Consider the following 12,959-nt stretch of genomic DNA (forward strand, 5'->3'; position numbering starts at 1 on the left):
TTTCCTCTTTCAGTGCCTCAACTCAGTTTTACTTGTCTATTGGCACAGATCCAACCCCATGGTTTACTCCCATCTCTAGAGGAAGGAGGGCGAGAGAGGAAAAACTGAGTCAGTCCCCAGAGCACCAGCACAGACCATGAACAGTGCACTGTAAACAAAGCTTCAAGGCAGAAAGAGTCATGAGAAAGAGGCAGGGAAAAATAGCCTTGTTGTCCTATACTGTAGTATATTCTTATTTATGGCATGGCAACAAACAATAGAAGAGTCACACATACAGCATGGGACAAGACAAGGAGCACTTCAGAGTACATAAACATATCCATCCACAAATATCTCATATTTCATTAGCATGTAAATTTAGTACAAGCATTCTAAGTCAGAATTAGTCTTCTCCCATTAATGGTCGTTCAAACTACTCTAGTTTTCACCATAATTCATAATACAGGTGTACTTTGTTTGTATGATTATGTACACTACCGTTCAAAACAACAGACTGGTGAGTTTCAGAAGAAAGTTCTTTGTTTCTGTCCCTTTTGAGCCTGTAATCGAACCGACAAATGCTGACGCTCCAGATACTCAACTAGTCTAAAGAAGGCCAGTTGTATTGCTTCCTTAAATCAGCACAACAGTTTTCAGCTGTGCTAACATAATTGCAAAAGGGTGTTCTAATGATCAATTAGCCTTTTAAAATTATCAACTTGGATTAGCTAACCATTGGAAAACAGGAGGGATGGTTGCTGGTAAATGGGCCTCTGTACACCTATGTAGATATTCCATTACAATTCTGCCATTTCCAGCTACAATAGTCATTTACAACATTAACAATGTCTACACTGTATTTCGGATCCATTTGATGCTATTTTAAAATGGACAAAAAAAATTGCTTTTCTTTTAAAAACAAGGACATTTCTAAGTGACCCCAAACTTTTGAATGGTAGTGTACGTGGTCCTCTTACGAAAATCTAACAAAGCAGCTAGTACAACCACAGCTGCTACAGTTAGTATAGTAGTGTATTGCAAGTGTTAATCCTATAATCTCTTTAAAAGTACTAGACTAATCATGAAATGACCTAGATTTCTACAGTAATAATTTCATGGCTGGTGAAGTATAGATAGATTAACATATACATTTGGCTTACAAATAACATGATGTAAAATATACCATTGCACACAGACAAAACAGAAATCTCAAAGAATATGTAAAGTTAGGTTAATATATAACTGGTATTTTTCCATTAAGCCTACTGTTCTGAACCCCACATCAATGTTATAGAAAACAAATAGAAAATAGAGATAAACACATTCCATGCAGAGAGTGGAGAAACCCATTAAAGAGAACTAAGGCCTATGTCTCATAGCCCAGTTGCTGATTCTTACATTTGGATGGATCCACAGAAACAGTCCAGAGAGGGCATTTTGGCTCAAATGTAAGCTCATCATCAGATAAGGCCTCATGTTGTGTTTCACACAAAGAGTTCTGGGATTGGCAGTGTCCTCTAAGCTTTTGAATAAGGAAGGAGTTTCTTATAGATTCTGAAAAAAAATGGAGGTTCCGAACGGGATCGGAAAAACAGACTGCATTGCCTCAAGGGCTCAGTCTTTCTTTCTTTTCCTACGTTATGAGAAGACGGTGTTGCGCTGCTTTGTGTTGCCAACCTTCTCGAAGAACATGAAATCCTGTGAAGAGGAAAGAAAATGTCAATTAAATTTCCTCCAACGACTGCTTATCTTATCAGCTCAGTTTTAGGCTTTACGCCTGTAAAGCTCTGGAATTAGAAAAACCTAACATTTTCTTGAATATATCTTTATTCAAACAGATCGATGGACTCACGATGAGGAAACAGGTGCCCATGAGCACAGCCTTCATCTTGACGTCCAGGTCCATGGGGAACTGGATGCCAAAGTTGTCCGTGTCGGTGAAGACCTCCTTTATCAGGCCACTCCACTGCTTACTGATGCGGCCGATGGGCTTGCCTCCATCTTTCCCCGTCAGCTACGAGGGCGGCAGAAAAGCACATGGGTCAGAGACAAAGATTTCTGGCCAATGCACCTCATCACTACTTCTGAAAGGATTGGATGGGTGTGTAGACAATAAAACGCAGAACTTATCCAATCTTTTCTGGTCTAAAATAAAAGTCAAATATTAGGTTTGTTCTAGTTAAATAGGACGGTTAACTGATTTCACCCAAAGAAAGCGAAAACTCAAAATTGGCTTCACATTGGACCAGCGCTTTCACCCTCGGTTTATGACCCCTTACCTTGAAGTTGACGTCCCCGCAGCAGTTGCAGGCGAAGCAGGGTCCCTCCAGCTTCATTACGGTCTCCTTGTTGGCCCCCTTGATGGAGAACTTCGGCACGCAGGGGTTCCAGTCCTGGGACACATAACCTATGGTGGTGCCAGGCGGGGCTTGGACCTCGAGCTGAGGGACACAACATTTGAAAGGTATTTGACCATGTTTATAATAGGCTTCGGTCTGTACACTGTGGCTTTAAATAGCATGTGCTTGGCTTACTGCAAAGCTCGCTTCAGCAGGTAATATGGCACTAATTTGATGAGTGCATTGGTGTCTGATATTGGCGTAGCAATCACTATCATGACAAAGATAATATGCTTCACAGGGTAACTGTGGGGCTGTGCTTGGCCCTCCTTTGTTGAACATAATAAATGGCTCTCTATCCCCCGGATGTGTACCAAACTCACTAAAAGTGGCAGTAATAAAGCCTCTTGAAAAAAGCCAAACCTTGACCCAGAAAATATAAAAAACTATCGGCCTATATCGAATCTTCCATTCCTCTCAGCAATGTTAGAAAAAGCTGTTGCGCAACTCACTACCTTCCTGAAGACAAACAATGTATACGAAATGCTTCAGTCTGGTTTTTGGAGAGATTTGAAATCCAAATTGGTCTACACGGACAAGTTCTGGCCTGGTTTAGATCTTATCTGTCGGAAAGATATCAGTTTGTCTCTGAATGGTTTGTCCTCTGACAAATAAACTGTAAATGTCGGTGTTCCTCAAGGTTACATTTTAGTACCACTATTGTTTTCCCTATATATTTTACTTCTTGGGGATATCATTCGAAAATATAATGTTAAATTTCACTGCTATGCGGATGACACACAGCTGTACATTTCAATGAAACATGGTGAAGCCCCAAAATTGCCCTCGCTAGAAGCCTGTGTTTCAGACATAAGGAAGTGGATGGCTGCAAACTTTCTACTTTTAAACTTGGACAAAACAGAGATGCTTGTTCTAGGTCCCAAAAAACAAAGAGATCTTCTGTTGAATCTGACAATTAATCTTGATGGTTGTACAGTCGTCTCAAATAAAAAACTGTGAAGGACCTCGGCGTTACTCTGGACCCTGATCTCTCTTTTGACGAACATATCAAGACTGTTTCAAGGGCAGCTTTTTTCCATCTACGTAACATTGCAAAAATCTGAAACTTTCTGTCCAAAAATGATGCAGAAAAATTAATCCATGCTTTTGTTACTTTTAGGTCAGACTACTGCAATACTCAACTTTCCGGCTACCCAGATAAAGCACTAAATAAACTTCAGTTAGTGCTAAATACGGCTGATAGAATCCTGACTAGAACCCCAAAATGTTATCATATTACTCCTGTGCTAGCCTCCCTACACTGGCTTCCTGTTAAGGCAAGGGCTAATGTAGTTTTACTGCTAACCTACAAAGCATTACATGGGCTTGCTCCTACCCATCTTTCTGATTTGGTCCTGCTGTACATACCTACACGTACGCTACGGTCACAAGACGCAGGCCTCCTAATTGTCCCTAGAATTTCTAAGCAAACAGCTGGAGGTAGGACTTTCTCATATAGAGCTCCATTTTTATGGAATGGTCTGCCTACCCATGTGAGAGACGCAGACTCGGTCTCAACCTTTAAGTCTTTACTGAAGACTCATCTCTTCAGTGGGTCATATGATTGAGTGTAGTCTGGCCCAGGAGTGTGAAGGTGAACGGAAAGGCTCTGGAGCAACAAACCGCCCTTGTTGTCTCTGCCTGGCCGGTTCCCCTCTCTCCACTGGGATTCTCTGCCTCTAACCCTATTACAGGGGCTGAGTCACTGGCTTACTGGTGCTCTTTCATGCCGTCCCTAGGAGGGGTGCGTCACTTGAGTGGATGGGGCCACAGTGTCTCCTGACCCCTCCTGTCTCAGCCTCCAGTATTTAGGCTGCAGTGGTTTATGTGTCGGGGGGCTAGGGTCAGTTTGTTATATCTGGAGTACTTCTCCTGTCTTATCCGGTGTCCTGTGTGGATTTAAGTATGCTCTCTCTAATTCTCTCTTTCTTTCTTTCTCTCGGAGGACCTGAGCCCTAGGACTCAGGACTACATGGCATGATGACTCTTTGCTGTCCCCAGTCCACCTGGTCGTGCTGCTGCTCCAGTTTCAACTGTTCTGCCTGCAACTATGGAATCCTGACCTGTTCACCGGACGTGCTACCTGTCCCAGACCTGCTGTTTTCAACTCTCTAGAGACAGCAGGAGTGGTAAAGACACTCTTAATGATCGGCTATGAAAAGCCAACTGACATTAATTCCTGAGGTGCTGACTTGCTGCACCCTCGACAACAACTGTGATTATTGTTATTTGACCATGCTGGTCATTTATGAACATCTTGGACATTTTCTGTTGTAATCTCCACCCGGCACAACCAGAAGAGGACTGGCCACCCCTCATAGCCTGGTTCCTCTCTAGGTTTCTTCCTAGGTTTTGGCCTTTCTAGGGAGTTTTTCCTAGCCACCGTGCTTCTACACCTGCATTGCTTGCTGTTTGGGGTTTTAGGCTGGGTTTCTGTACAGCACTTTGAGATATCAGCTGATGTACGAAGGGCTATATAAATACATTTGAGGTCTCCATAGATGCTGAACAATTGTGTGAAACTGCAGTCATAGGGGACCTTCACGTCTCATGGGAATGTACTGTAGTATCCAGAATTCTAAATATCAACAGAGGTCTGCGTTGCATCTGATACGATGGTCATGGGTCTCTGGTATGTGTAATTATAACTGACTCGTCCAGAAGGACCTATACAGATCCGAACGCAACTGCTGCAGAAATTGTAACACTTATGCTGCTGCTATTTGCTTTTCACGAGTGGCATGTGTAGCTTGTTGTTGTTGGCCAATCATACTGTAAGTCATCAAAGCAACAATGGTCTATCAAATCAAATGCATTTGTCACATACACATGGTTAGCAGATGTTAATGCAAGTGTAGCGAAATGCTTGTGCTTCTAGTTCCGACAATGCAGTAATAACCAACGAGTAATCTAACTAGCAATTCCAAAACTACTACCTTATACACACACAAGTGTAAAGGGATAAAGAATATGTACATAAAGATACATGAATGAGTGATGGTACAGAGCGGCATAGGCAAGATGCAGTAGATGGTATCGAGTACAGTATATACGTATACATATGAGATGAATAATGTAGGGTATGTAAACATTATATTAAGTAGCATTGTTTAAAGTGGCTAGTGATATATTTTACATCAATTCCCATTATTAAAGTGCCTGGAGTTGAGTCAGTGTGTTGGCAGCAGCCACTCAATGTTAGTGGTGGCTGTTTAACAGTCTGATGGCCTTGAGATAGAAGCTGTTTTTCAGTCTCTCGGTCCCTGCTTTGATGCACCTGTACTGACCTCGCCTTCTGGATGATAGCGGGGTGAACAGGCAGTGGCTCGGGTGGTTGTTGTCCTTGATGATCTTTATGGCCTTCCTGTGACATCGGGTGGTGTAGGTGTCCTGGAGGGCAGGTAGTTTGCCCCCGGTGATGCGTTGTGCAGACCTCACTACCCTCTGGAGAGCCTTACGGTTGTGGGCAGAGCAGTTGCCGTACCAGGCGGTGATACAGCCCGACAGGATGCTCTCAATTGTGCATCTGTAGAAGTTTGTGAGTGCTTTTGGTGACAAGCCGAATTTCTTCAGCCTCCTGAGGTTGAAGAGGCGCTGCTGCGCCTTCTTCACGATGCTGTCTGTGTGGGTCGACCAATTCAGTTTGTCTGTGATGTGTACGCCGAGGAATAATAGCAGAGCCTCCGTGTGCATCAAAAGGGAGGAGATATCTAATCAATGGAAGGTGGAATTAAAAGTTAAAGGATAAGGATAGGCTACAATAACCAAGAGCCAACAGGTAGGCTGCTTCTTTATATTCCGAATGGAGTTGTTGTTTGTAACTGTGTGGGGCCGGAAAGCTCATGCAGCCTCAATTAGCCCAGCTAGCTAGATAGCTTGGTTAACTAGCTCGGTTAACTAGCTTCCCCCGGTTTGATGCAGTCAAGACAGGTACTACGTGATCATATTGGATGATAAATAACCTAGCTATAGCAGCTATTAGTCGACTATAGCACTAGTCTCTCCTCCCTGTTCCCCATGTTACTCAGTCACACTCAAAGTAGACTAGACACATACAGCACAGCCCGTACTAAAGCACACCTCTCGCTACCTTGCGCTTTATCAGCTCTGGTTAATAAAGTAGCTTAAAAATGGTCCCCAGGTGAGTTTAGAACAGGTCTCTCTCTATATTTAACATTTTTATATATGCATATTGGGTCCGGATGGAAAAGCCCAAGGTCCATTTAGGTATGGGTCCAACTGTTTGGACCCGTGAAGGCCACTATACTGTAGGCAGGCTGTCAGCAAACGTGAGTCAATAGAGACAGCATAAAGGTGAAGTGATGGCACCAGATCAAGACCGTCTGGGAGAGGGGTCAGACTGACAAAGGACCATTCAGTGTCATTCATAACTCTTTACAAAGCACGGTCTAGGGAGTTTGTAGGACAGTCCAAAATGGCTTGCAGTACAACAGTTTGCATGCATTTATTACCAGTATTAACTTAGCATTAGCATCATTAATCTGTAATTCATACAGTTGTATGGCAATGCTAATGCTAACCTGATAAACCAATTGCATTTTAGGTGACCTGTCCCTTTACCCCTCTAACACATTAAGACTCAGTATGATGATTTTATATTGTTTTTCCTGATTTGTGTCCCGTTTACATAGTCAAAGCAGTCAAATATTTGTCTCAGGGTTCAGTGCCCCATCGTACCTCTTGCAGGCAGCAGGGGCACCAACAGGAGGCACAGCGGAAGGGTCGTATAAGGCGGATGACCTCGCGGTCCATGTTGTCCTTGATCTTCATGTCAAAGCTACGCAGGGCACCGCAGCAGTTGCGTGTGCAGCAGTCGTTCTTCTCCTTGGCCTTGTAGATCTTCTGACCCAGGCTGTTCTTGATCTCGTACTGGTTGTTGGTCTCAAAGCCAATGAACGCTGAGGAGAGGGGAACGGAGGGAGAAGGAAGAGGGGATGGTGAGAGGACAGAAATGCAGGAACGTAAACATTAAAACAGTAGGTCGGTGTTGGTCACTTTCTTCTCATGATTTATTGATTTTTACAATGCCTTTACTTCTGTTCTCAGATAAGACTAGCAAGCTCACCTTCCAGCAACTCCACTTTTTGGTGTATAAGGATCTGGTCAATCTGAAACACACACAGAAGAGAGTGTGAGAGATATGGAGAAAGAGAGCGCATGGAAGAAAAACACAAAGATTACACAGTGATAACAGATGATGTTTGTGAAAGTGTACTTGACAGCCTGTTGTGCTACTCTTCCCAAGCAAACCTACCTGTGTTAGGTACTCCAGACCAGGTGGAACTCCAACAGGCACAACTGCTGCAGGGGCTGGGGAGATGGCTGCAGGAGGGCCCGAGTTAGGTGCACCGAATTCAGGCCCAGGCATGGGACCACCATACCCAGGGCTGGGGCCCATCTGAGGTGCACCGTATCTGGGCCCAGGCATGGGACCACCATAGCCTGGGCTGGGGCCCATCTGAGGTGCACCGTACTCGGGCCCAGGCATGGGACCACCATAGCCTGGGCTGGGGCCCATTTGAGGTACCCCATATTCGGGCATGGGCACAGGCTGGTACATCACAGGCTGGCCTGGGTGGGGTTGTTGTTGGTTGTAGCCCATATGGAAGCCAACCGGTGGGGGAGCATGGTTAGGCTCACCATACCCACCATGAGGAACAGGGTAGGGTGCTGTGGAGTAACTTCCAGGACCCTGGTGAGGGGATGGGTAGCCTATTGGAGGAAATACAAACAGTGGGTATCATAAATATATTCATATTGACAAAAATCGACACATGTACAGTGGGGCAAAAAAGTATTTAGTCAGCCACCAATTGTGCAAGTTCTCCCACTTAAAAAGATGAGGGGCCTGTAATTTTCATCATAGGTACACTTCAACTATGACAGACAAAATGAGAGAAAAAAAATCCAGAAAATCCCATTGTAGGATTTTAAATTTATTTATTTGCAAATTATGGTGGAAAATAAGTATTTGGCCAATAACAAAAGTTTCTCAATACTTTGTTATATACCCTTTGTTGGCAATGACAGAGGTCAAATGTTTTCTGGAAGTCTTCACAAGGTTCACACACACTGTTGCTGGTATTTTGGCCCATTCCTCCATGCAGATCTCCTCTAGAGCAGTGATGTTTGGGGGCTGTTGCTGAGCAACACGGACTTTCAACTGCCTCCAAAGATTTTCTATGGGGTTGAGATCTGGAGACTGGCTAGGCCACTCCAGAACCTTGAAATGCTTCTTACGAAGCCACTCCTTCGTTGCCCGGGCGGTGTGTTTGGGATCATTGTCATGCTGAAAGACCCAGCCACGTTTCATCTTCAATGCCCTTGCTGATGGAAGGAGGTTTTCACTCAAAATCTCACGATACATGGCCCCATTCATTCTTTTCTTTACACGGATCAGTCGTCCTGGTCCCTTTGCAGAAAAACAGCCCCAAAGCATGATGTTTCCACCCCCATGCTTCACAGTAGGTATGGTGTTCTTTTGATGCAACTCAGCATTCTTTGTCCTCCAAACACGACGAGTTGAGTTTTTACCAAAAAGTTATAGTTTCATCTGACATTCTCCCAATCTTCTTCTGGATCATCCAAATGCTCTCTAGCAAACTTCAGACGGGCCTGGACATGTCCCCCTGCTTAAGCCAGTACACGTCTGGCACTGCAGGATTTGAGTCCCTGGCGGCGTAGTGTGTTACTGATGGTAGGCTTTGCTACTTTGGTCCCAGCTCTCTGCAGGTAATTCACTAGGTCCCCCCGTGTGGTTCTGGGATTTTCGCTCACCGTTCTTGTGATCATTTTGACCCCACGGGTGAGATCTTGCGTGGAGCCCCAGATCGAGGGAGATTATCAGTGGTCTTGTATGTCTTCCATTTCCTAATAATTGCTCCCACAGTTGATTTCTTCAAACCAAGCTGCTTACCTATTGCAGATTCAGTCTTCCCAGCCTGGTGCAGGTCTACAATTTTGTTTCTGGTGTCCTTTGACAGCTCTTTGGTCTTGGCCATAGTGGAGTTTGGAGTGTGACTGTTTGAGGTTGTGGACAGGTGTCTTTTATACTGATAACAAGTTCAAACAGGTGCAATTAATAGAGGTAAAGAGTGGAGGACAGAGGAGCCTCTTAAAGAAGAAGTTACAGGTCTGTGAGAGCCAGAAATCTTGCTTGTTTGTAGGTGACCAAATACTTATTTTCCTCTTAATTTGCAAATAAATTCATTAAAAATCCTACAATGTGATTTTTCTCATTTTGTATGTCATAGTTGCAGTGTACCTATGATGAAAATTACAGGCCTCTCTCACCTTTTTAAGTGGGAGAACTTGCACAATTTGTGGCTGACTAAATAGTTTTTTGCCCCACTGTATGTGGGGAGCTTGAACTGGTATTATTAAAGCTCATGATGTGCATTAGAGATTCTGCATTAAGGAAATAACTGTTTGCATAACAAAAGGAGGGCCATATTGATAAACACCAACGGATTCCAAAACACTGCACCACTCATTCAATGGAAACTGCAAGGAAGAAATGTTCTTTAAAAATCTGTCAAACATGGTCCGAGCTCATTTTCACGTCATTATCCAAATAATCTTCAAAGCTTACATCAACATAGTCAGCCTTTTACATGCCAAGCTCTGGTTTCAAATTCCTATCTCGAATACATTGGAATAATAGCATTATACAAATCCTCGTGGTGAAATACCAAGGGGCAAACAGCAACCCCAGTATAATATGATATCTACATCAACAGTGGTGTAGAAGCCATTTACCTGGGGCTGACATGATCACTTAGTTAGTGGACGCACAGTGGATAGCAGGAGGACTTCCTCTCTTGTCCACTGCCGTAGTCTCTATGGAGACAAAAATAAAATGGTCAGTGGTCATGGGCTGTAAAAAAACAGAACGGAGAGAGCAGGGTTGTTGTGAATGAGAGAGAGAACGACACGAAAACATGTCCACCAGTCCAAACAATCCATTCACAATAAGACTGCTATAAAATCAAAAACTTTCTCCTTTCACATTATCCAACATAAAATCTGAAACATGCATCAATGCATGTGGTTGTGCAACTTGTTTCACACACACACACACACACACACACACACAATAAGCATTTCAGTTTATTTTTCTTTGAGATATATGTGGGCTAAGTCAGGGGTCAGAGCTAAGTCAGGGATGTGGGCTAAGTCAGGGGTCAGAGCTAAGTCAGGGATGTGGGCTAAGTCAGGGGTCAGAGCTAAGTCAGGGATGTGGGCTAAGTCAGGGGTCAGAGCTAAGTCAGGGATGTGAGCTAAATCAGGGGTCAGGCATTTTCCACTTTGTATATCATTCCAGTCACATACATTGAGTTAACTAGTTATTTTCACAATACAGTAATCCAGGATCCAAAGTAACCATTTTATAAACATGGTTTTAGATGACTCAGAGTATATATTCCAAGCACAATAACCTTGAATTACGAGCCCTACCAATCCTCTCTGTGGGTTTGTTTCTTGTCATCATACCTGAGACAGAAGAGGAAGCGACAACCCACTCGTTGTTGTTTTCTGGTTCAATGAATGTCAATGAACTAAGTAGACCAGACCCAGCGGTTCTTGCATTGGTGTCTATGGGAGACACACGCAGTTAAGTGGACCAGAACTGAAATTTTTGTTATGGTAAACGATCTTAATTTACCCACCATCTTTGATCATACCTCACTGTCATCATTCAATGGGGATGGGTAAATAATCTTGAATAGCCTATAACAGGATAATATATTCATCTTTTACTAAGCATCCATAAATAAACACTGTAGAATAGGCTAGGTTTCCCACTGCTCAATATCACCACAAACACTCTAAAATAAAAAATTGTGGCCGAATGTTTTCAATCATGTTGAATAACTAACAACTTTTCTGGCCTGTTGCTGTGTGTTTTCTTTCGTTTCGTGAAAGTAATGGAAGGAAGATGGCAGGAATCTCTTACCTTTCCTTAAACCAAAAAGGAATTGCTTGTTGTTTGGTGGTTCTTGACCAGAAGAACTGAGGAGAACGTGAAGAATCCTACTTGCTTTGACGGTCTTATTTGCCTATCAGTAAACTAACGTAGCAGGCGTAAAATTAACGATCGGCTAAACAACTTGTCTTTGTATCATTCGAAAACTACAAGCGTTGCTGTCATTTCGGTGTAGTTTGTGCATAATCTCCGCCCCTTTACTGGCTGTCACAAGATTTTTCTAATTGTGGATACACCGGTTTACGGAATTTAAGCCAAGAGGGTAGTTAAATATAGGCAAATACTTCAATGTGATAGAAATGACACTGTGAACGGCCCGACAACTTTCAGCAGCCAATAATATTTTCTGGAAGTGCACATCTGTATTAATGCGCACTGTACTGTAAAGTTCAACGTTATGGCGACGCTCTTCCGACAGCTGCTACGATGTAGCCCTGGACCAGAGCTAACTAAAATGTACGGTAGTGCGAATCCTCATCACAATAGGTGAAACATTTTTTTTTACAGCGAAAGCAATTTGATTACTTCAGAATCCTATCAAAATTAAGTCGACGTGTAGTTGTTACATTTCGACAGGTTTTCATTAACCTACCACGTCATGTTCATTTTTGGAACTTTGACGTCGAAGCAATATCCACCCACAAGAGGACGATGTCGACTTATTTAAGGGCTGTTAAATCTTACACCCACTGAGCAGTTGACTCAATGATTTATACATGCATAGTTTTAAATGATATTTTGTGAGCTAAACATACAAATAAAAAATGACAAAATATATTAAAACATTTAACCTAAAGTATACTTTTTTAGAGATTGCTAATGTTACGGTCCCCACTACAACAACACAGTTATTTAAATACATTGACAAAGCAAAAACAAGTTATTAGATTTTTTGCTAATTTAAGAAACAGAAAAAAAAACAGAAATATCACAGTTACATAAGTATTCAGACCCTTTACTCAGTATTTTGTTGAAGGATCTTTGGCAGCAATTACAGCTTTGAGGCTTCTTGGGTATGATGCTACAAGCTTGGCACGGCTGTATTTGGGTAGTTTCTCCCATTATTCTCTGCAGATCCTCTCAAGCTCTGTTAAGTTGGATGGGGAGCGTTGCTGCACAGCTGTTTTCAGGTCTCTCCAGAGATGTTTGATCGGGTTCATGGACATTCAGAGACTTGTCCCGAAGCCACTTCTGCATTGTCTTGGCTGTGTGCTTAGGGTTGTTGTCCTGTTGGAAGGTGAAACTTCGCCCCAGTCTGAAGTCCTGAGCCCTCTGGAGCAGGTTTTTATCAAGGATCCATCTTTACTTTGCTCTGTTCATCTTTGCCTCGATCCTGACTAGTCTCCCAGTCCCTGCCGCTGAAAAACACCCCCACACCATGATGCTGCCACCATCATGCTTCACAGTAGGGATGGTGACAGGTTTCCTCCAGACATGATGCTTGGCATTCAGGCCAAAGAGTTTAATCTTGATTTCATCAGGCCAGAGAATCTTGTTTCTCATGGTCTGAGAGTCTTTAGGTGCCTTTTGGCAAACTCCAAGCGGGCTGTCATGTGCCTTTTACTGAGGCACTT

The 12,959-nt window shown here is 43.2% G+C and overlaps 1 protein-coding gene across 3 annotated transcripts; it reads right to left on the bottom strand.

Annotated features, from left to right (window-relative positions):
• Positions 1 to 220: 220 nt before the first annotated feature.
• Positions 221 to 12,020, bottom strand: LOC139416139 (phospholipid scramblase 2-like). Of its 3 annotated transcripts, XM_071164464.1 has the most exons (10): positions 11,356 to 11,617; positions 11,084 to 11,129; positions 10,893 to 10,994; positions 10,158 to 10,238; positions 7,654 to 8,111; positions 7,465 to 7,507; positions 7,077 to 7,297; positions 2,259 to 2,420; positions 1,832 to 1,993; positions 221 to 1,677 (listed from the first exon to the last, which is right to left on the bottom strand). In XM_071164464.1, the coding sequence occupies exons 4-10, from the start codon at positions 10,168 to 10,170 to the stop codon at positions 1,618 to 1,620; spliced, it is 1,119 nt and encodes a 372-aa protein (XP_071020565.1). In that variant the 5' UTR covers positions 10,171 to 10,238; positions 10,893 to 10,994; positions 11,084 to 11,129; positions 11,356 to 11,617; the 3' UTR covers positions 221 to 1,617. The 3 variants fall into 3 exon arrangements, with proteins under 3 accessions (XP_071020565.1, XP_071020564.1, XP_071020567.1); XM_071164463.1 differs by lacking the exon at positions 11,084 to 11,129 and having other exon boundaries at positions 11,356 to 12,020; XM_071164466.1 differs by lacking the exons at positions 10,893 to 10,994; positions 11,084 to 11,129 and having other exon boundaries at positions 11,356 to 12,003.
• Positions 12,021 to 12,959: the final 939 nt, after the last annotated feature.

The sequence above is a fragment of the Oncorhynchus clarkii genome, chromosome 9, assembly GCF_045791955.1.
Source record: "Oncorhynchus clarkii lewisi isolate Uvic-CL-2024 chromosome 9, UVic_Ocla_1.0, whole genome shotgun sequence".
Lineage (NCBI taxonomy): Eukaryota > Metazoa > Chordata > Actinopteri > Salmoniformes > Salmonidae > Oncorhynchus > Oncorhynchus clarkii.